The sequence below is a fragment of the Parasteatoda tepidariorum genome, chromosome 9 (assembly GCF_982258835.1).
Source record: "Parasteatoda tepidariorum strain Cologne lab strain chromosome 9, Ptep-v5.0, whole genome shotgun sequence".
NCBI lineage: Eukaryota > Metazoa > Arthropoda > Arachnida > Araneae > Theridiidae > Parasteatoda > Parasteatoda tepidariorum.
The window spans coordinates 65,322,782-65,345,519 of NC_141763.1; the positions used below are offsets into that span (position 1 = coordinate 65,322,782).

Genomic DNA, 22,738 nt, shown 5'->3' on the forward strand with positions numbered 1-22,738 from the left:
TAATCACATGGATTACAAGTTTAAACAAAAATTTGACAAAAAAAGTGCGATTTATATATATATATATATATATATATATATATATATATATATATATATATATATATATATTCTTGGATTTCCTCTTTTTTACTTTCTGACTACTCTCATCCCTGTATCTAGAAATTTTGACTGTACTTTTTTCTTAGTGTAGTATTATATTTTTAAATTTGAATTTCACTCAAGTCTTAGTACTTTAATTAATGATTTACAGTTACTGGAATTTATTATATACAGTGTACCGAGCGCTATTCATTCTTGGTTCTGGTCAGGAATTTAAAGCTTATAATTTTTTAAGACGATACACAGAGAAAGAAAATATAGTCAAAACTACCTGTATATGGTAAAATTTACTGGATCTGCGGGTGTATGAGAACAATAAAAAGCTCGGTAATTTTTACCACTTTGGTAATGATTTTTTTAAAAAAAATAACAATAAAATATGGTTTTACTACATGAGATTGCATTTATACAAATACTTGATCTTGCCTAATTCAGAATTATTTCAGTTTTTTTTTAAACTTGTAATTCGTTTTTTTCCAAAACTACAGACTTTTTAAGTGACGTTTTTTGTTGTACTAGACAAATAACAGAGAGTAGCATAGTTATTGCGACTAAGTTCTAGTAGAGTTGGGAGATATTATCAGGATCAAAATTTCATAAGAACCCATACCTGGAAATGTCATACGCCACAAGATGTGCTTATTTATCCTAAATTATTCCGTTTCATGCTTTTGAAGAGACCATAATAGGGCCCCTAGCTGTGCTCCAACTTCTCTAGTTTGTCTCGCCATTTTCGTGATACCTTGTTATGTAAACTTCTACATTTCGTCAAAAAATAGACTTTAAAATGTTATTTTTTTTAAAAAAAATCTGTAGCTTTATTAACAAAAATAACTTTAGATTTGAAATTCCCACACCCGATTTAGGAAAGATCAGGTATTTATTTGAATATAGCAAAAAAAAATTATTCCTCAATTCTATCAATATTATAGATAAAGTTATAAAAAGACATTCTTTTTAACAAACGAATCATATACTTAATGAAACTTCCAGTTTCAACATTTTCACTTTAGAAGTGTAGACATAAAGAATTATCAAAATAGAACATTACTTTAAAAACACGTAAAAAAAGTTCTCAAGTTAGTCGATGAAAAAAATATACTTAAGCGCCATAATATTATAAAAATAAAGATTTTGTTTAAAAATAACTTGAAGTGATTTTTTTTTGTTGATAAAGTGGATATTTAACGCACCCGTATATATCGAGAGTGGTTTTGCATTTCATCACAAGCTTATTATCTCAACGGCACAATATTTTTAAAATATGAAACGCACATGGTGAAATGCTGTTTTAAATCCACACAGATGACAGCATTTATATCCTTTAAAAAAATTTGGAGATAGACTTTTTTTCTTCTTCTTGTACTTATTCTTATGTATTTTTTATTATATTTTTAATTCATTAATTTGTTTTAAACTAAAAATATCTACCGAAAAAACTACTAATCTAGTGGGCCGTAGTATTTTAGGGTTTCGGTTTATTAAAGAAAAGGAGCTTGTATTTTTCTAAGAGTTGACTGAGTAAATTTGGCACCGTCTGCTACACTTAAGGTTTTTCGAACTGAGTTAAAGATTGCTTTTAAGTAGATTGACCTTTACTGCATTAGTACATTTTGCATTATCTATGTGGATTTTTTATAAAATTGTGTAAAAAAAAGTTCCAAAAATAGTAATATTTTGAATACATACTTTTACAATTTGAAACAAGCAATCATTTAAAAATTACAAAATAAAGAAATTGTTATGATCTGATTATTTGAAATTCTAAAAAATGAAAAATTAAGAAACAAATCATAATTGGATGCTTGCGCGCGACGGCTCGCGTGCGCAGCTAATCAGTTCGAAACACACGTTTGACATACAATTAAAATTTCATGTGACGTACAATAATAATTAATGCAGTTAAACCTGATCAAAAAATTGATTCAAAGTAATAGTAAACTCAAGCCTTAAAGCTGTTACAATAACCCGTTATGTACCTCCACGTGATTCGACACAACCAGCCTGTGACCAGTTGCAAATAATCAATTAACATGAATAATCATGAAAAAAAATTAAACCTAAGTTTGTAGAAAGAGGATTTGGCCTTTGGCTATACCCATTTAATATTTTTTAATGAACAGCATGTCGTAATCTGAACGAGTTTTAATATAGCTCGGGAAAAAATGAAAGAAAAATAGAAAGCAAAATCAATGAATCAACGATCCAATAAATCAACATAATAAAATCACTGGATTGATGATTCAGAGAAATGATTTAGGAAATTATCGTATTTAGTCAAATGGTTATGTTCTTCAAGTTGTATTAAAATATTAATTTTTATAGTAAAAAATAAAAACTGTGTAAGTCTAGAGAAAGAGTATATAGAATTCAGCTATCAGCATTAAATATTTTTATGAATGAAAATATCAATGAATGAGTGATCCAGGGAATCAACGCTATGAATCAGAACGCTTGAATTGGCGAATCGGAGAATTAACTTAAAACACAGAATGAATAAGCCCGTTATATTTTTCTAATAATTGAAAAAATAAAAGGAAAAAGAAAATTTCATACTAACTACAGCAGTCAGTTGTCCTCCAAGGAAATCATGTAGGTTGAGGCTCCACAATTTTCAGACCAATGCACTGATTGCGCACCACTTATTTTTTATTAACCAGATCTTTTGGTATCTAACAGTGAGCACTGTTAGAAATTTTGGAAAGTTTTGAAGCATAATATTGTTCAAATTTGTTTAAATTCGCTGCTAGATTTGGTTATTTAATAGTTCCTCCGAAAATTGGTTACATTATACTATATTTCCACTTGCAAGAAAACACTGTCCAATGTAACAGCTTATTAAGAGTGCAGAAAATTTGAACGATATTATGGTTTAACGAAGAACATATTTTTCTGAGAATAAATATAAAAAAAATGTCTCATCATTTATTCTTTCAAAAAATTATTAAAACTTTTTAAATTGGATGTACACTGGTGGACAAAATTAAGAGATGGAAAGCATTTTCGCACATTCATTTGCCCATGCAAGATACCCGCACACCGCTTCATATGTTTGACAATGGTTCCGTGAATGCCCAGAGGTACAGGCAGGAGGTCCTAGAGCCCTATGTGCGTCTTTTCAGGGGGGCTGTTGGCCCTGAGTTCATTTTTATGGACGACAATGCGTGACCACATTGGGCTCTCGTGGTTGATGAGTATCTGGAAAGCGAGGATATTCAAAATGGATTGGACTGCCAAATCCTCTGACCTGAATCCTATTGAACATGCTTGGGATGCGCCAACCTCCCCTCAGAACCATTCTGGAATTAAAAATTGTTCTGATGGAAGAATGGGAGGGTCTTCCACAAGTCCTCCTTAACTCCCTTATTAGCAGCATGCATACTCGTTGTGCATGCTGTCTGTCAGGAGTGACCATATACCATACTTGTTTGCAGGACGTTTTTGTGGATGGTGATAAGGGGGAATGTAATCATCAGTTTCACTCTCCTCGTAAAACAAATACGAATTAGTAGCTGTTTGACTATTTAAATTCTCTATATTTGATGTAGGCTGATCTTGATAATTAAGAGAAGGTAAAATCAAATCAGCTCGTCTTTCAACAAAGGGAAATAATCTATCAACATGACATCTTAAAGGTTTTGCACGGGGTTTTTTTGTATCGACTATTGAGTAATTTAAATCTGAATGTTTTTCTACTATCCGATAAGGGCCTGAAAACTTCTTTGCAAATGCCCTTCCAGTAGATTGATTAGTACGTGGTGTAAAAAGGTACACCTTTTGTCCTAAATGAAATGATTTTTCTTGCGCAATATTTTCACGAAGTCGAGTCTGTTTTTCAGCAGACATTTCGAGATTCTTATAAACATTACGATAAACAAACTGCATTTTAGACAATTTATCCTCTATGTAGTTTTCGCATGGAAAATAGTGAATTTGGGAGTTTTCTTCTAATATATGAAACGGTAAGTTAAGATCACGGTTAAACATAAGAAATGAAGGTTTTTCATGAGTAGTATCATGATAAGAATTATTGTAAATGAAGTTATAATAATCTAAATATGTGTCCCAATCAGTTGTCTTTTCCGACAGGCAAGTTAAACTTGATTTAATACTTAAATTCAATCTTTCCGATTGAGAGTTAGTTTGAGGTCTATAAGGTGTAGTTTTTAATTTATTAATTTGTAGTTGGCGTGAAAGTTCATTAAAAAGATTACTTTGAAAATTTGTCCCTAGATCTGTTAGTATTGCATTAGGAATGCCAAAAATTATGATAAATTTCATAAGTTTATTAGCAATTGTTTGAGCTGTAATATCTTTTAAAGCGTAAAGAATGCTATATTTAGTAAAGTGGTCGATAATTGTCAATACAAATTTATTTCCTGACATGGACATTGGCAACGGTCCTAAAATATCTAGGCTCACGAGTTCCATAGGCTGAGAGGGTGTCACAAAATTTTGAAGAGGTGATTTAGTTATTGGAAAACCTTTTCGTTCAATGCATAATTTACATGAGTTGGAAAAATTTTTAATATCATTGTACATACCTGCCCAGTAATATTTTTCTTTTATAGTACGGTAATTTTTTGAAAATGCGAAATGCACTGTTTCGGAACCTTCTAATACATGAGGTATTAAGCTTTTTGGTATCACAATTTGTTCAAAATATTCATTTCGTGGTGCACGTTTGTTCCTATTGGCAATTCTTTTAAGTAATCCATTGTTCAAAAAATAATTATCGCATTGCGATTTACAATTAGCACTTTTACCTTCCAAATAGTCAATGATAGGACTTAAAATTGGGTCTGCTCTTTGTTCATATTTGATTTTGTCTATATCAGGTACATCAACTTTTACAGCATTTATTGTTTCTTCTATATCTCTTGATAAGAGATCTGATAAAAAATTTTGCGAACCTTTTATGTGCTCGAAATCAAAGTCATAATTGGAAAGTTCTAATAACCAACGCGAAAGTTTACTAGCTGGTGAATCTAATTTTAATAAATAGTTTAAAGATTTGCAATCAGATAATATTCTAAATTTTCTACCATAGAGAAACATCTTAAGATGTCTAATACCCAGCAAAATAGCATAAGCTTCAAGATGCATAGATGGCCATTTTCTCTCATGCGGTTTTAATTTATAGGAAAAATAACTTATTGGACGTAGAATTCCATTTTTATCTTTTTGTAGAATGGCTGCACCTACTGCAATGGATGATGCATCCGTATTTAGGTAAAACATATCATCGAAGTTAGGATGTTTAAGCATGACGTCTGACAACAATTTTGTTTTAACTAGATCAAATGCTTTTTGTGCGAAAGAGTTCCATTGAAACTTATGTCTATTTTTAGTTAACTCCGTTAAAGGTGCTACAATTTCAGAAAAATTTGGAATAAAATCTCGATAATAATTGGCTAATCCAGGAAAACGCCTCAGTTTGCGTAACGTATTGGGGATTGGAAAAATTTTTATGTTATGAAGGTTATCAGGAAGGGGCTTTAAACCTTCCTTATCTACTATATGTCCTAGATATCGGATACTTGTTTGAAGGAATTTACACTTTTTTGGATTTAAAGTCAAGCCATACTGGCGAAAACGCTCAAAAACAAGCCGTAGTTTACGGATGGAGTCTGAGATTGAATGTGAGGGTACAATTACGTCATCTATGTATGCTGATATGTTTTCGGACTGTAGACCATTAAGGATTTTGTCCGCTGTTTCCTGAAAAATTTGAGCTGAATTTTTCATTCCAAAACTTAAATATTTATATTGAAAGTTGCCATATGGGCTTGAAAAAGCAGTTAAATGTTTGTCTTCTTCGCGTAGTTTAATTTGATGGAAACTAGAATTGGCATCTAAGGTACTAAAATAATTTGCGCCTCGCAAGGAGTTTAAAATGTCGGAGATTAAAGGTAACTTATAAGTTGAAGAAATTGTAATTTGATTCAGTTTACGATAATCTATTACTAAACGCCACTGGTTCTCTTCTTTCTTTCGAACTAAAATTAAAGGAAAACTATATCTGCTATTTGTTTTCTCAATTATGCCCGAATTTTCTAAGTCTGAAATTTGACTTTTAAGTGTGTCACGCAAGGATACTGGCACCGGGAAAGGTCTACATTGAATTGGGGAAAAGTCAGTTATTTCTATTGGAGGAGCTTCTAATGTGCATTTTCCTATTGTTTTTAAGGAAGTGCTAAATATGTCAGCATATTCGAAAATCAAATTTGATAATTCCTGTTTTGCTTCGTTTGGAATTCCAGTCATATCAAAATCTTCTAACTTTAATTCTTTTCTCCTAATATCAGCAATAGATTCATTCTTGTTAGCTTTAATTTCAGAATTTATGTAAGCGATTTTCATATTCTTATTTAAATGTAAATTTGTTTTTGAGAGGTTATTTATTACTAACGGGATTTGTCCATTTTCATCAACCATGCACAGCGATTTATGCACTTCAACGTTGTAATTTAGATTAATAGGTGTCAATAACACAGAACTTGCTGGTTAAATATTATGATTAGATTTAATTTTAATTACGGCTGATTCGTTTGGCTTAAGTTTAACCTTTTTCACAAGTATACCAGTAGTTTTCATTAATAATACGTTAATTTTATGCACTCCAAATTTATGTATTTGGGAGGATGAATCACTAAAAGTTACCATTTTATCTTCAAAGTTTATTTTACACTGAAATGAGGAAAGAAAATCGAAACCTAAAATTACATTGTAGTCCTGGGCAAGATCTGACTTAGTGACTGTAAAATTATGCTGCAAAACTTTGTCTGTAATTAAGAATGATAAGGTAACATTACCATTAGACTTTATTTCATTTCCAGTTAAAGTAGTAATTTTGATATTAGGATTAAAACTATTAAATGTGATTAATTCGGAAGGTATTTTTGGAAATGCTTTATTGCTTATAAGAGATACACTTGCTCCGGAGTCCAAAAGAGCATAAAATTTTATATTTCCTACATTTAATTGGATTACTGGTAATGCGCAATGTTTTCCTAATTGATAAGATAAGTTTGTATCATTGTAACCCCTTACATTTTGAGAGAACTGTGGGGGTTTTATCGTTCCCTCTGAAAGTTTAAATAACGTTGCTTTGGAAAAGTCTGTCTGTTATCTGCAGAAGGTGTGGGATGGGCCATTGACCTCGATTGAAAGGCACGAGTGGTGTTAGGTGCATTATTGTATTCCTGTCGCCTGTAATTATTATTATCCCTATGAAAAGAGGTGCGTTGATTATCTGAAAATCTGCGCCTAACGCCTCGAATGTTTTGATTACGTTGAAACCAACATTGATCAGATGCATGATTTTGACGACCACAGTGGATACACTTTTGATTTCTTTGTGGCATTTGTTGGTGAAAACCTGGATTTTGTCCTCTTATATTTATTTTCTCGATTTGTTTTGCGAGATTGCTTATCATCGCACTTGAAATTTCAGTCTGCTTATAAAGAAACTCGGTCATTTTTCTTTCGAGTCCCGTTTCTGATTCCGTCGCAACATTATTACAGCTTTCTGGATCACAAGTGAATTTCAAATTCATTTCATCCAATAGCGCACTTTCTACAGCTTCATCGAACGTATTTGGGTTTCTGCTTAGGGCTAAACGCTTAAGAGGTGTTTGCAAACCCTCCAAAAATTTTGCCAATTTTGTTTGGTCGACTATAGGACCCGCATCTTCCTTCGATGAATTTTCTATCCCGAAATAATTTATAGTCAAGTTTGAGACTCTTGTCGAGAAACTGCGAACGGATTCACCCGGATTTTGTTTACAGTTTGAAAATTGCTGCTGACGATGGGAAAGTGTTGTTTTGCTTTCAAAAAATTTTGTGAATTTTATTTTTATGTTGTCAAATTTTTTTTCATGAATTAGTTCAGGGTCTTCTATGAAAAACTGTAACGCAGGACCTTTTAACTTACTCTTCATTACGGCAATATGTTCCGCATCGTTCCATTCCGCGATTTCACCAACCTCTTCAAGATTTTTAAGGAAATATTTAACATTTGAAAATAATTCTCCATCGAATATGTTTACTAAATTCTGATATCCAGCGATCTTATTTGGGCTTGGGGGATCGGACATTTTAAAAAAATTCTTGTATATGTATATTATTTATTTAAATAAAGAAAGAATCTTAACAGTAAATACCATTTTACATAAAAAACAGAGAACATAAAAGAATTACATAACACTATCATAACACAAGGATTTGAAAACAAAACAAAAGAAATCGCTCAAAAATATTGAAATAGTAAACTCTCTATCCATTAGCATTGAAAACATTTTTGTTAAAGGCACCATAATGTGACGGGTATATAATTAAAAAATATCCAAATTGAAAGTTAAAGTTACATTTTATTTATTACTAATCATTATACATATCAATAAGGAGAAGGAGGACCACACTTACCCATAGCTGCTCGTATTGAGAGGCAATCGGACTGAGGAGACTATTGAGAGGCAATTTCTCTTTCTGACCAATTCCTCTTTTTTTGGAGTTTATTTATATATATTATTTTAAGGGGTTAAACGTGGTCTCGTGTTCTTATCATGCATCCGAAGGTCGACAAAACAAGCATCTTGTGACAAATTTCTAGAAAGTTAAAAGTTCAACTGACCATTCGATTGCGAGATGAGAGCACGGGATCTTAATCAACTGTTTAATTAACAAGTTTGACCACGAGAATTGTCACGAGGCAACGTCGTGACATAAACTTTAAAAACTAATTTGTGATGTAAAAAAAATCACGAACTGCCCTTATGGTTGGAACGACACTAGTGAAATTGTGTAACTAATAACTCTAGCATGAAATTCTTAAATAAAGTACAACTACTTGGCATCCTTGTCTTCTGAGTTGGGTTTAATGTAAGAGAGTAATAAAAGGCGAAAAATTAATTTCAGAGAATTTTTTTCCAAATCTAGTTCAATATAACACAACGATTGAATATACTATTTTCAAAAAAGAGATAAATTATTAAATTTGAAAAATAAATATTGCATTGTTAGAGTTGCGAATTGTAATTTATTATAAAAAATATTATAAAAGAGAAGAAAATAATGTTTTTTTGAAAAAATAACTTACAATTATTAAAATGTATAAGTTTGCAATTGCGAAAAAAAAAAAAAAAAAAAAAAAGAGGAATCATAACAAAAAAGAAAGTGAAAAATTGAAAAAGCAGTTTCTTTTAAAATTGTAATACAAATTTTTTTTCAGGTTATTTAAACTAGCAATTATTTAAAAAATGCTAGTTTAAAGTTTATTTCATGCATTCTACCTATTTATTAAAGCTTATTTATTGCGCGTTGTTTTGATACTTATTGTAGCTTTAAAACTAAAAGATTTTAGTGGTATAAAGTATAAAGCTACACATTTTATCAATTGCAAATATTAAAAAAAAATAATTGTAAATAATAGAAGGTAATAAAGTAATCATAAATATAATAAAAATTTTATAAATAATAAAATAAGTAAAAATAGAAAATTGCAAAATTTTGTGAAATTAAATAACCTTTATTAATCATTAGTTCTTTAAATCTAAAAGCTCTAGATAATGTACATATAATTTCTAAAGTTTCATAATCTAGTGATAAAATTTCTGAATGACTCAATTACATTTATTTAAAACAACATTCAAAGTATGATTTTTAGAAAAGGTAATAAATAAAGATGTATTTGATTTGTATTATTGATTTGTATTATTTGATGTATTATTTTTTATTTTAAGAATATTTCTTTTTTTTGGCAAACTGTTAGTAAATATAGTTATAAGTGAATCGATTCTCTAATATTAAATACAATAATGCAAACAAGTTTAAAACGAATACTACAGATTAAATTCTTGAAGAAAGATCGAAGATTAAAATATGTAGATATTTATTTTAGACTATGTATGTAACTGTCAAAATGAAAGAAGAATACATTCTCTTTCTGAAAGAACACTGTAAACTCTGGGATAGAGGTCACGACCCCCAAGCGAAAGGAGAACGATTAAAAGATAAACAAAAGCCATTGGCCACTTTCTTATAACTATCAAAACGTCACTTCCTAGGGGGAGGGTCCGAACCTCTGTTCGAGGGCTGGGATTCCCTTCACCGCTCTCTTCGGGAGTTGCGAGGTTTGGATATTGTTTTAGTTTTGGTCCTGCATCAGACACTGGGTCCAGGGCCCATACCCCATAGGCCCGTGCGATAATAAGGCCCTGTCTATGAATAGTGAATTTAATAATAGTATTAATTGTTCAATTCTAATCTAATAATATCAAATTATACTATTTTTGAATTATAGTATTATTATAATTAAATAATAATAGTATAATTTAATAAGAATAATAATAGTATAATTTAATAAGAATAATAATAGTATAATTTAATAAGAATAATAATAGTGGTAAGTAAATGATAAATTAATTCATTTTTTATTGGCGGGATTTAAATTCGACACATTTTGTTTAAAAGAAAATTAACAAAAAGTCAAGCCTGGAATTTAAACGTAAGAATAAATAACTCCCACTCTACAAAAGAGAAAAAAAAATCTTGCAATTAAAATTTGACCAATTTTTTACTAGTATAATTGCTGAAATTTTTAACTGATAAATTTTTATTCTCTGGCAAATCGAAAAGTAAAGCATTTTAATATTTGAGTAAAAAAACAAGTTTGCTAAACTTATTTTAATAAAACATTAATAAAAATAAAAACACATGCATATGGATAACTCTCCTCAATTATAAACTCAAAAGTCAATTTATTTGCTATATCGTGATAAATTGCGTTTTTCCCCAAATATTTTAGATCATAAAAACCAATTAGACAGGTTTCCTCCCCTCCTCTGATTTAGAACCATTTTTTATATCATTTCGATTGCATCGCATACCGAGGATGTGGAGTCATTGAGTTTTTTCTTTTTTTTTTTTACATTAAAGAAGTTTATTTTATAAGGTAAAAGAACTTATAAATATTTAGGGAACATATAGGATAAAATACATGTTAAATGCCAAAACGTTATAAATAATTAATCAAATAAAAAATAAAATAAACTGGAAATGCGAGAACAAGATTTTTGTTTCAAATAATATTTCATTTAAATTTCACAAGAATTGTCAGAAACTTCCCTCTTCAGCAGCATAGCTGACAAACATATGAGGAAGTGGATTAGAACAAAAATTTTTATCAACATTATTTCCCAATATGTTTTCCAAGTTGGATTTTCATTTTATATTTCCCCTCATGCATTTTTTTCCCAAGATTTTTATAATACTAGGAAGTTCAGCCCGTTGCTGACTTCGCTCGCCAACCTTCGTAATAGCCACTCATACAACTTAGTTTGTTTTTTTCCTATATCGATCTTTTTTTTAAAGAGAAAATATTTAAATATTGAAATTTCATGTAAGAAAATGCTTGTAAGAAAGCTTGAAAAAAATAAGTATCTAAACACCAGGAATATATAAATTTTTGATAAAACAAGAAGTAATCTTACTAGCTAACTGTCTAAAAGATTTGTGTTTTTCGGATGAAACTCTTTGTAAACATCACCAGCAAAAGTTTGTTCCTTTTCTTTCTCTCTTTTTGGACAAGATTTTAAACTGTATTAATGCGTTTTACTCATTGCGAGGGAACGTTATATAAGTATAATTTTCTTTTTATCGACAGAAAATTTTTGCAGCTGAAATGACCTGTTACCGAAATGACCTTGTCATTGAAATTACCTATCGACCACATGGTTTCATTATCTCACAGATTTATTATATACCGTCTTTTTTTCCTTCCTAATTTCACCCGTCATTCACTCCCTACATCAAGAATCATTCACGTCACAATAGTTGTTGCAATTGCTTTTGCGATGATAATCTACAATAATATACATTAAAAATTAATCTTAGAAACAAATGTGTTAAATATGACTAGAAAAAAATTGTGTAATATACAACTTAAATCTGTAAAATACAATTAATGATTCGTTTTTGAAACGTGATGTGAATAGAGGTATAGGCAATTTTCAAATAAAATGCTTTTTTCCGGCAACTTCAACATACTATTAAGATTTTGCATCAGACTAGGTTTAAAAAATTTCATCAGAAATATACTAAATTACAAAGAAGTGCAAGGGGCATAACGTCTAATGTAGAAAAATCATAAGACTAGTTTCAAAATTACGCATGACTTTGCCTACAAAATAATCTTTTCTTAATATTGTCGACGAAATGACCCCTGTTGACAAAATGACCCTGTCGACAAAACTACCCTGTCGACGAAATGACCCTGTGGTCGAAACGACACTGTCGACAAAATAACCCTGTCGACGAAATGATTTGTCGATGAAATGACCCTGTCGAGGAAATGATCATGTCGAGGAAATGATCATGTCGACGAAATGACCCTGTCGACGAAATGACCCTGTCCATGAAAAGACCCTGTCGACAAAATGATTTGTCGATGAAATGACCCTGTTGATGAAACGATCATGTCGATGAAATGACCCTGTCGACAAAATGACCCTTTCGACAAAATGACCCTGTCGACGAAATGACCCTGTCGATGTAATAACCTTGGTAAATATACGACCCTGTCAGTGAAATGACTTGTCGACGAAATGACCCTGTCGACGAAATGACTTGTCGATGAAATGATCCTGTCGACAAAATACCCTGTCGACGAAATGACCCTATCGACTAAATGACTTGTCGACGAAATGACCCTGTCGACGAAATGACCCTGTCGACTAAATGACCCTGTCGAAGAAATGACTTGTCGATGAAATGGCCTGTCGACGAATTAACCCTGGCGAGGAAACAGCCTATCGATGAAATGAGCTAGTCGATGAAACGGCCTGTCGATGAAGTGATTGTCGATGAAATGAATATACTGATAAGTATTGCGACCCCTCTTAATTTTGTCCACCAGTGTAGTATACTAGATGTTACTTCTAGCGCACCTAAATTTAAGGGGTAAAAATATTAGCAAAAACTACCAATTTTTGCACTAGTAACCTCAAAAATATTATATTTTCCTTAAAAATAGAGCCCCTTAATAGTGTTATTCTCCAGCACAATTGTAATATTACTTCTAGCTTTCTAACCTTATACTTTAGCTAGCTAATAGAATGGTCTTCTGTTTTTTTTTAGATCACCTTTTTCCCGTAAAAATGGCACAGATTTCAGTAAATTTCAACCAAAATCTAGATTTGAAAGCTCTAACATATTCAGAACTTTGTACACAACAATTGCCTGTAGGAAACGGCTTCATATCAGAATCATTCCCTGGAAGTATAGATTTGTATAAAGGAAAACCAGTAACATTGGTAATCAGAGAAGATTTTCAAGATTTTCTTTTACCACTAGAAGAAAATCTTATGACAGCGAATTTTCCTATAGTTGAAGCGCCAGATTTCGATAGTGAAAACGAAGTCCAGCATGCTTTTCGCTGCAATGTTCTATCGCCCATTAGGCAGATCTTGAACAAAAGTTTTAAAATAAAGGGTGAAAAGCCCATAGTAGGTGGTGGAAAACCTGACTTCACTCTTCTTGATTTGGATGGATTACCATTTCTTGTTGTTGAAGCGAAACCTTGGAATTCATTTATTAGTCGAAGCCGAATTTACCTGGAACAACAGCAGATAAGTTTTCAGGATATTGCTACGTGTGTTGAAACACCAGGAGGTTCCATAGATTCCCCAAGGAAAGAAACTGAAGAAGATGGCCAGTTTCACTGGAAATTGGGTATGCGCCAGTTGAAATATTATTTACATGACATGAGAGTCAAACAGGCTTTCGGTGTTTTAACATCGTATTGCCATTCTTATTTTGTCATTTTACAGAGGAGAGAACATGATAATTTATTCATAGTTTCCCCGGCAGTTAAATTCTGTGATCCTGATCCCCTGAAAAAAATAACTGAATTCATAAACAAAGCATACCACTGTGAGAGAATTAATGTGCTGTCAGAGCTCTCTGTTCAAATTTCTCCTATCAAAACTAGAAGTGGTGTTGCATATGGAAAACAGGAAAGAAATTCGCAAAAGAGAACTTGGAATGAGGAAGAAAAGGAAGTGGATACAAAAAAAATGTCTAAAAACAATGACAATAATCAACTGTGCTGTAATCGTTTCAATATAACAGATTTTATAGCAGAAGGCAGGCATGGAAGTGTTTTCAAAATTTTAAACTTCCAGAATCTCCCATTTGTAGCCAAATGCCTTCCGGATAAGTGCAATGAAGATATAATCAGGGAATTTAAAAATGAAATTTTCATATATGAGAAACTTAAAAACCTGCAAGGTATAGTTGTACCAAAATTTCATTTCAATGGACGGATAGACGGATGGAGAGATGCTATAATTATAGAACAACTTCAAGCCGCTCCAATAAGTAAATTTGACTACCTAACTAAGAAAGATAAACTGGCCATTACTGTCTCTTTGAAGCAGATACACAATGAAGGAATAATCCACGGAGACATTAGAAGAGAAAATATTATGATCAACCAAAGTAAAGCTTACTTCGTTGATTTCGCACTGTCACGTGAAGGTAGTTCCGAGGATTTTAAAAATGAAATGATACAACTATGGGCTCTTTTAAACGAGTTATAATAATCTCGTAAAATTGTATTTTTTTTAAAAAAAAAAAAAAAACTTTTTGACTTTAACAGGTATATTTTATTGCTGTGTTATACAAAATGATTTTAATAAGTAATAGGACCCACGTGAAAATTTTTCACTGGTGATCATCTTGGAATTATTTTGTGTAGAATATGAAGTAATTTCGAATTTTTTTGCACATAGTTTTATTACGAATAGTTCAAAATGACATTGAACAGCTCCTGGTTATTATCGAACAGTTCTATAAATTTTCTCGAGAAGACTCTTGAAACAACTATAGTTGATCTCTTTAAAGTATTCTAAAAAGAAAATTTTGCTTAGATTTTATTTTATGAACTAGGCACAGCTATAAAAAGATGGACAGAGTGTAAAAACTTCTCTTTTAAAATTGTGCATCATCGTTATAAGAAGATATCTGCGTAGCTGTTTGATGAAAAAACCGAATTACGAATCTGGAAATATTATTGAAGAAATGTGTTTGAATAAGTAAAGAAATAGTTGTAAAGTGCATCATCTAGTTATCAATTTATCAATAGTTGTGCATCATCTGTAATTTTTCCTCATTTATGAATTGTTTAGTGATGATCATCTTTTATAGACTAGAATTCTTGTAACACATCGACTAAGTGTCTTGCCAGAGGTAGATACAATAGTAGTTCTTCAAAATGGCAAAGTTTCTGAGATAGGCTTATACAGTGAACTTTTAGCAAAGAAAGGAGCTTTTGCTCATTCATTATTTACAAGAAAATGCTGAAGAAGCTGTTGAGGAAATGCCACTTGATGAATTGAATTTAATGCAAGAAATAGCTGCTACTATAGGAGCACCACCTGAAGTTACAAGGTATATGAATCTCTTTGCTGTAGAAGTTTATACATAAGGACTATATATGTAGTTCCTTTTTTCTTTCTTTCTTTTGCCTTTAAAGATAACTTTATCGAAAAAAAATCATGATTTTCTGGAATAAATATGTCTGTTAGTTATTTTGATATAATTTGTTTTTCATATAGTTGGCTCAAAGCTTAAAATGTATAATTTATTTTTAAAATGTTTTTTTTTTTTGTTACTTAAGAAAGGTTTTTAGAAACTTATGATTTCATAAAAAAATTTTTAATTCAAAAGAATCCATAAAAAGAAAAATTTTAATTCAATAAAGTCACACATTGCTAATTTTCATTCAGCTATATATGAAATAAATCTCACTTAACTAAGGTCATAGCTTTTTGCAATAACTTTGCTGAAAACATGTCTTCCCCTAAATTATTTAGCCATCATATCAAAAAATATCACACATGATCGTTTTAATGCTTCATCTGTTCATCAAAATCAATCTCAGCATTTTTTTACTTATCAGTATATTATAGTGCTAAAAATAAATTTGCTGAATTAAAACTATTTTGATTTTATTTAATTACTTTACCTTACTAACTTTCGGTGATCGAGAAATGATTAAAAAGTAATTAACATATGTATTTTTAAATAGTTGCATTTTCCCAATTATACAAAGGAAGACTATTTTCTTTTTTACATGCCATAACAGATATACCTAATTTGGAATTATGAAGTTAATTATTGGAATTATGAGGTATATTATTTATTCTACATTCCTTATTTTTCTGGAGTTTGAGAATCTTGTTATAATTTGCCGTGAAAACTTTATTTTTATTGCTTTTCATTTTATCTGTCATAAATATATATTTATCTCGCTTGGAGTTTTAAATCTTGTAGTTGACTTCTTTTGAATTGTTGTTCTAACAGACTATCTTTTTTGCAATTCATATTGGAGTTTTATTTATTCTACAAAGCTTTCGCTAATCCCCCTAAACAAAAAGAAACTTTCTTACTTGAATCTTTTCATTTTGAGGGCTCTGCCATATTTTGGTAAATTTATTTTCTAGCTATTCTATTATCTGATTCATCAGTCACCTCCATGTCTATGTATTTTGTATAATATGTAATTCCCCCACCCGTAACGTCTACATATTTTTTTAATCATACAAGGATTTTATTTAACTATCAGAATAAATCTTATAGCTCTTTTTTACTATTAAAAAAATCTTTGACCTGTTTAATGCACAAAAAAATAAATAAATAAAAAGTTATTGTTTGAAATTCAGTTAAATGTTTTAAATTTCAATTATTAATAACCTATTATGTTTTCAGACATCTGTCAAAACAAAATGATGGAACTGATTCAGATACAGCAAGCCCTGTAAAATCTGAAAGATCTCCTTCAATAATAGGATCTGGAGATGGTCTGCGTAAAAGAGCTAAAAGTGTGAAAGATTCATCATCGGAGAGCCAGTAAAAAATCTGTTGTCGAAAAGCCTAAAACTGGAACCAGGCTCACAGAAAAAAGGAAGGAATAGAAGTCGGATCGGTAAGACAAATGTTTGTTGGCTGTAGTGTTTTTTTTAGAAAGGACTCTCCCATTAATCAGATAATTAGATGAAGTAATAGGCTATGAAGTAAATAGGCTATGAAGTAAATAGGCTATGAATAAAGGCAATTTACAAGCTTTTCAAATAGCAAATTTTTTTAATCTTATTTTGTTAATCAGATGTATAAAATATGCAGCTAAAAAAGAAGTAATGCTGCGCTTTGAAAATCGAATGCTCTTTTTTTGCCATGTAAGTAAAATTATCCATCTTCAAGTAAGTTAATAACTTTTTCCTAAGTAGTTATCTTGTTAATCTGATAATTGAAATAATATAGTTACAAAGAAAGTAAATGTAGTTACGTTACAACTTGAAAAGCTTTTTTTTTTTTTTTTTTTTTTGCTATGACAAAAGTAAATGTCACAACTTTGTATAGTAAATATTCCTTTTTTGCATAAGAGTTTTGTGAATTTGATAATTAAAATTGTGCATCAGCAAATGGATTAAGGTTTTTTTTTTATTAGGGTCTTGGTTAACAGTTAATTAAAATTATAAATTTGTAAAAAAAAAGAAATAAATACTTCAGTTTTACAAATTATTTTTGCTAAATAGAATCTCGTTTATCTGATAATTAAAATTATATCGTAAATTAATTGGGGAAGTTTGAATTTTACTGCATAGAGGTCTTAATAGTTAATAGTTTTTAATTTGAGGTCTTAATAGTTTTTAATTTGAATTTAATAGCTGTAAAAAAAGTAAATGTTGCAGCATTGTTGAGTGACAACTTTATTTTTCCTTGCTAAGTAAGCTAATGAAGCAAATATTTATCTACAATTCATTCAAATATTCTAATTTTTTTCTGTCTATATTAATTGAAATATATATTAAATAAAAATAATATTATCATTATAATTATGAATAAAATTATTTATATTAAATATAGTTTATTCCAATGGTTGAATAAAATACTTAAAATAATTTAGAATTTATATTTTATGTACTGTTAGACAATAAAAATTTTTATTTTCCTGATTCCAAAAAAATATAGTGTATTTTAAACACACACAAAAATGTATGATTTTTTTTCCTTTCACCCTGTAGGTTAAAGCATCTGTGTATGTTGATTACATGAAATCTTATGGTTACTGGAACACATTCTGGACAATTTTGAGTTACCCTTTGTCTACAGCATTCAGTCTTGGATCTAGTTTATGGCTTTCTGCATGGAGAAAAGATGCTAATGACCCTGTGAAAAAAGTAAGTATTTTCTCTTTTGTTCTAAGTTATAAATATTTTCTCACATTGTTATTAAGCCTTGTGTTTTTAGACCATATTATTTTTTTATTATTATTATTTTTTTTATGGAAATAGGTTATAATAACACTCGCTGACAAAATACACTCTATAACAAAAAAATCGATGCACCAAGAAGCTATCGTCAGATTGCTTTGAAATTTCGTATGCATGAATGTTTTGAACAGATATGCAAATGATTAAAATTTGGTGTCCAATGAACGAATAGTTTGATCTCTGGCGCATCGGAACTGCGCATCCTGGAGACCTAATAAGGAGCAGTTCTTCAACGGTTGTTAAAACTTTCGGTTTGATTGCGATTCAGATTACCTTTTAACAACTTTAAAAAATGCCTCACTGCAGGATTCGCGCTCATTACGAACAACTTTCAGAGTTTGGCAGAGGTCGTATCATTGGATTGAAAGAGGCCGGTTGGACAAATCGGAGAACCGCTCGTCATTTGAGTCGAAGTGATGCGGCGATTCAAAGGTGCTGGCAAGGATGGCTGGAAAATTGCAGAGTTCAGCGTCAGGATGGTAGCGGTCGACCTAGGGCGACAACAGAGCGTAAGGACAGGGTGATTGTCCGAGCAGCTGTCACAGCACCTTCTTCATCTCTATCAACCATCAGACGTTCAACCCAAACATTAGTGTCCACCATGACCATTCACAGACGGTTGAGAGAGCGAAATCTACACTCGCGGCGACCGTCACTCATGCCTGCACACTGCCGAGCCAGATTACAGTGGTGCATGACTCGATCAGGCTGGAATGATGCCGACTAGGGATGTATAGTCTTTAGCAACGAATCTCGCTTCCAACTGTGTCCTGACGATCATCGAAGACGTGTTTGGAGACGCACAGGGCGAAGGGGAGATCCTGCCTTCACTATTGCACGCCACACCGGCCCTCAACAAAGCATGGTTTAGGGTACCATTTCCTTTGACAGCCGGACCCCTTTGGTCATCATTAGAGGTACACTTACTATACAGCAGTACGTCTACACCATCCTAAGACCTGTTTTGCTACCTTTCCTTTTGCAGCGCCCTGGGTGGATTTTTCAGCAGGACAATGCCAGACTACATACGGTGCGTGTTGCTATGAACTGTCTGCAAGCTTGTCAAACTCTTCCTTGGCCTGCTAGATCACCAGACGAGCATGTCTGGGATATGATGGGAAGGCGATTGCATCTGTCACGGAATATTGATGACCTTGTTCGACAATTGGATCGAATTTGGCAGGAAATACCGCAAGAGACCATCCGGGAGCTTTATCGGTCTATGCCACGCCGTGTGGCAGCTTGTATCCAGGCTAGAGACGGGTCAACACCTTATTGAACTTGTTACTGTAACTCTGCAATAAATTATTCAATTGTTCTGAAATTTTAATCGTTTACTATTCTGTACATTGTCTTCCTATCCACCAATTTTCGTTTCAATTGGAGAACTCCTTCTTGGTGCGTCGATTTTTTTGTTATAGAGTGTATTTTGTACATACCAAAGCTATGATGATAGAAAACTTTAGGTACGTGTTTTCGACACTGTAAATTTTCATCTGTGAAAACTTATCCCAACATAGAATCGAGCTAGCGTTTCGTATATGTTAGTGAATTGGAATTGAATAATTGCAGTGGTAAATCAGGGTGGCCACCCACCTGGAAAACCTGGAATTATCAGGGAATTTTTTTTAAACTGGAAAAAACCTGGAAATATCAGGGAAATTTGGATAAAAACCTGGAAAAATCAGGGAATTTCAGAGAAAAGCTGGAAATTTTTTCTTTGAATTTTTTTTTAATTTCACTAATTTAAATTATTTTCTAATTTTCTTAATTTAAATTATTTCATCCATTATACCCTCTTTTTTTAAACGGAAATGTATCGCCAAACAGTTGAAATATCATCAACTTAGCGATACTTTGCTTGCATCAAAATTTGCTCCATTAGAGCTCTGTTAAGCTAGAATGCCACATAAAATTCTCCCACGGTTGCTAAACGAATGCAGAAACCTTTGACCGATATGGGACTGTGCAATTTAGGAAAGATTCTGGTGGAGGTGGAAAAAGGGATAAGGATATTAGCTTCTGTTTTTAAATTCTGTCCTTGGGCTGAATCCATTTATGGCTCAAGTTTGTTCCGATGCTTTGGTGGTAATTTTTTTTCTTTCTATTTTGACAAAATTTTTTTGTATTTTTAACTTTATAAAATTCTCCAAAAATTAGTTGGTTATAATTTAATAATAATAGATTTTATATTGCACTCTTTTTCTGAAAGCTTTTCTACTCCAATTCAAAGAAATCTGGGAATTATTTTTTCTCAGCAAACCAACCAATCACACAATTTTTTACGATTGCTAACAGCAATGTTTGTCGATAAAGCGTTTCTGTTTCATTTTAACCTCTTATAACATATTTTTAAAAAACTTTTTTTTTTTACGAACGAACTATATATTAATATTTAATTTTACTCTTTTGTATGTCAGTATATGATTTTTGATTCAAAATTTTGTACCAAAACATTTGAAAAATAAATAAAAAATCTTGCCAAATTGTCAAAATAAATTATTTTTTCAAGATGATATGTTAACAAAAATAACATTCTGAATAAAATATTTTGTAATATACACTTTTCTTGTACACATCCTACACTTTATAAGAAAAAAGAAACAAAAACCTGGAAATTTTAAGATTTTTATCTGGAAAACCTGGAAAAATCTTAGAAATTTGAAATCTGATTTGAGTGGCCACCCTGTAAATATGCTACGGTTCTCCCCTAGCAGAATTTTATGTGTGATAGAATTCGATGAATGAATACCACTAGCTGATTCATTGCTGTTTTGAGAGAAGCCAGGGGAGCATTATTAAGACCACTGAACTTTGAGTGTTGATCCTTAGAGCTGTATTAAGCTCACAGTCGCTCCTGTGTTGCCATTAGCTGTCGAGTGTAATTGAGACTGAGTAGCAACAGCGTGGTAAAAACAATGTTACAGTCACAAAGTACACTGGTTATCATAAATTAAGGAAAATTCACAAAAATCGCGATAACTCAAGAAATTACACATGGAATTTTATGAAACTTACCCACAATATACAACACATAGTAAGGTATTAAACAACATAAAAAGAAATTATCAGACATTAATAGTAGTATAGAAATTAGCACATGTATAAAATAAACAAATTGGAAGTATCGGTTTGCAATAGAAAAAGTACCTTTAATATGGAATATGATTGCCTCTAGAAGCAATACAGCACAAACAGCGATGTGTGATGCTTTCAATTATGCGGTCTATCAGTTCAATAGGAAGTGAGAGCCATTGCTCTTGTAAAGCAGTTGCAAGCGTGGCAAGGGTCTGAGGGGGCGGATTGATGGCAGATACACGCCTCCCTAGAGCATCCCAAACGTGCTCGATAGGATTCAAGTCCGGGGATCGAGCTGGCCACTCCATGCGAGTAATTGTTTCCTGTTGAAGATAATCATCAACAATGCGAGCTCTGTGTGGTCTTGCATTATCGTCCTGTAACAGGAAGCAATCACCAATTGTCCCGGCATATGGGCGCACATAAGCATCAAGGATGTTGTCTCGATAAACCTGAGCATTCACGGTTCCCCTTGGAAAGACATGGAGGTATGTGCGCCCTCCTAAGGATATGCCTCCCCAAACACAGACACTGCCTCTTCCGTATGCATCTCTTTCACGGATGTTTGATGGATGATAACGGGTCCCAGGTTCTCTCCATATCAAATAACGTCTACTGTCACTTTCTAGACTAAACCTGGACTCATCCGTAAAGAGAACAGGCCTCCATTGATCTGACGTCCAGTGGACATGTTGTCGGGCCCACTGCAAACGGTCTCTCCTATGGCGTGATGTGAGCGGCACGCAAATGGCTGGTCGTCTCGCATACAGACCACCTTCGTGGAGCCTTCTGCGCACAGTTGACGTTGACACCAACCTTCCGGTGGCTGCAGCAAGAGAGGATCTAAGATGTGTCGGAGTAGCTGTTCTATTCCTGCGTGCACTTAATGTCAAATATCGGTCATCGGCACTGGTCGTAACAGTTGGCCGTCCTTGACTGAACCTCCTAGATGCCGAATCTGTGGTTTGAAATTGCCTCCAAAGTCTATGAACCACAGATGGACTCACATTTAGCCATCTGGCCACTTCTGATTGACTCTGCCCTGCCTCTAGTCTCCCGATGGCTCTCCATCGTAGTTCTTCAGGCAAATGATGCCTAGAGGTCATTATTACGAATTGGCTATCTCAGATTTTCAATGTCGCAATCACAGTAAAATTTGTGTGCTTTCTCTCAAACTTGGACTTTTATGCTCCAGGCAGATGACGTAAGCCGAGGGCAGCGCC

General features: G+C 32.3%; 1 protein-coding gene across 7 annotated transcripts in view; it reads left to right on the plus strand.

Moving 5' to 3' along the window:
• Positions 1–22,738, plus strand: part of LOC147804142 (uncharacterized) — a 61,848-nt gene that overhangs the window by 37,660 nt on the left and 1,450 nt on the right. For 4 of the 7 annotated variants that reach the window (XR_015429273.1, XR_015429274.1, XR_015429275.1 and 1 more), the window contains 3 exons: positions 13,240–15,552; positions 16,873–17,089; positions 18,189–18,344. Coding sequence is in view for 1 of the 7 variants with exons in the window: in XM_087152036.1 (XP_087008162.1) it covers positions 13,240–14,702 (1,463 nt within the window). In the remaining 6 variants the exon portion in view is untranslated. Of the gene's footprint in view, positions 1–13,239; positions 15,755–16,467; positions 16,526–16,872; positions 17,090–18,188; positions 18,345–22,738 lie in introns of those variants that run through there. The other 3 variants (XR_015429277.1, XR_015429278.1, XM_087152036.1) reach the window with 2 other exon arrangements.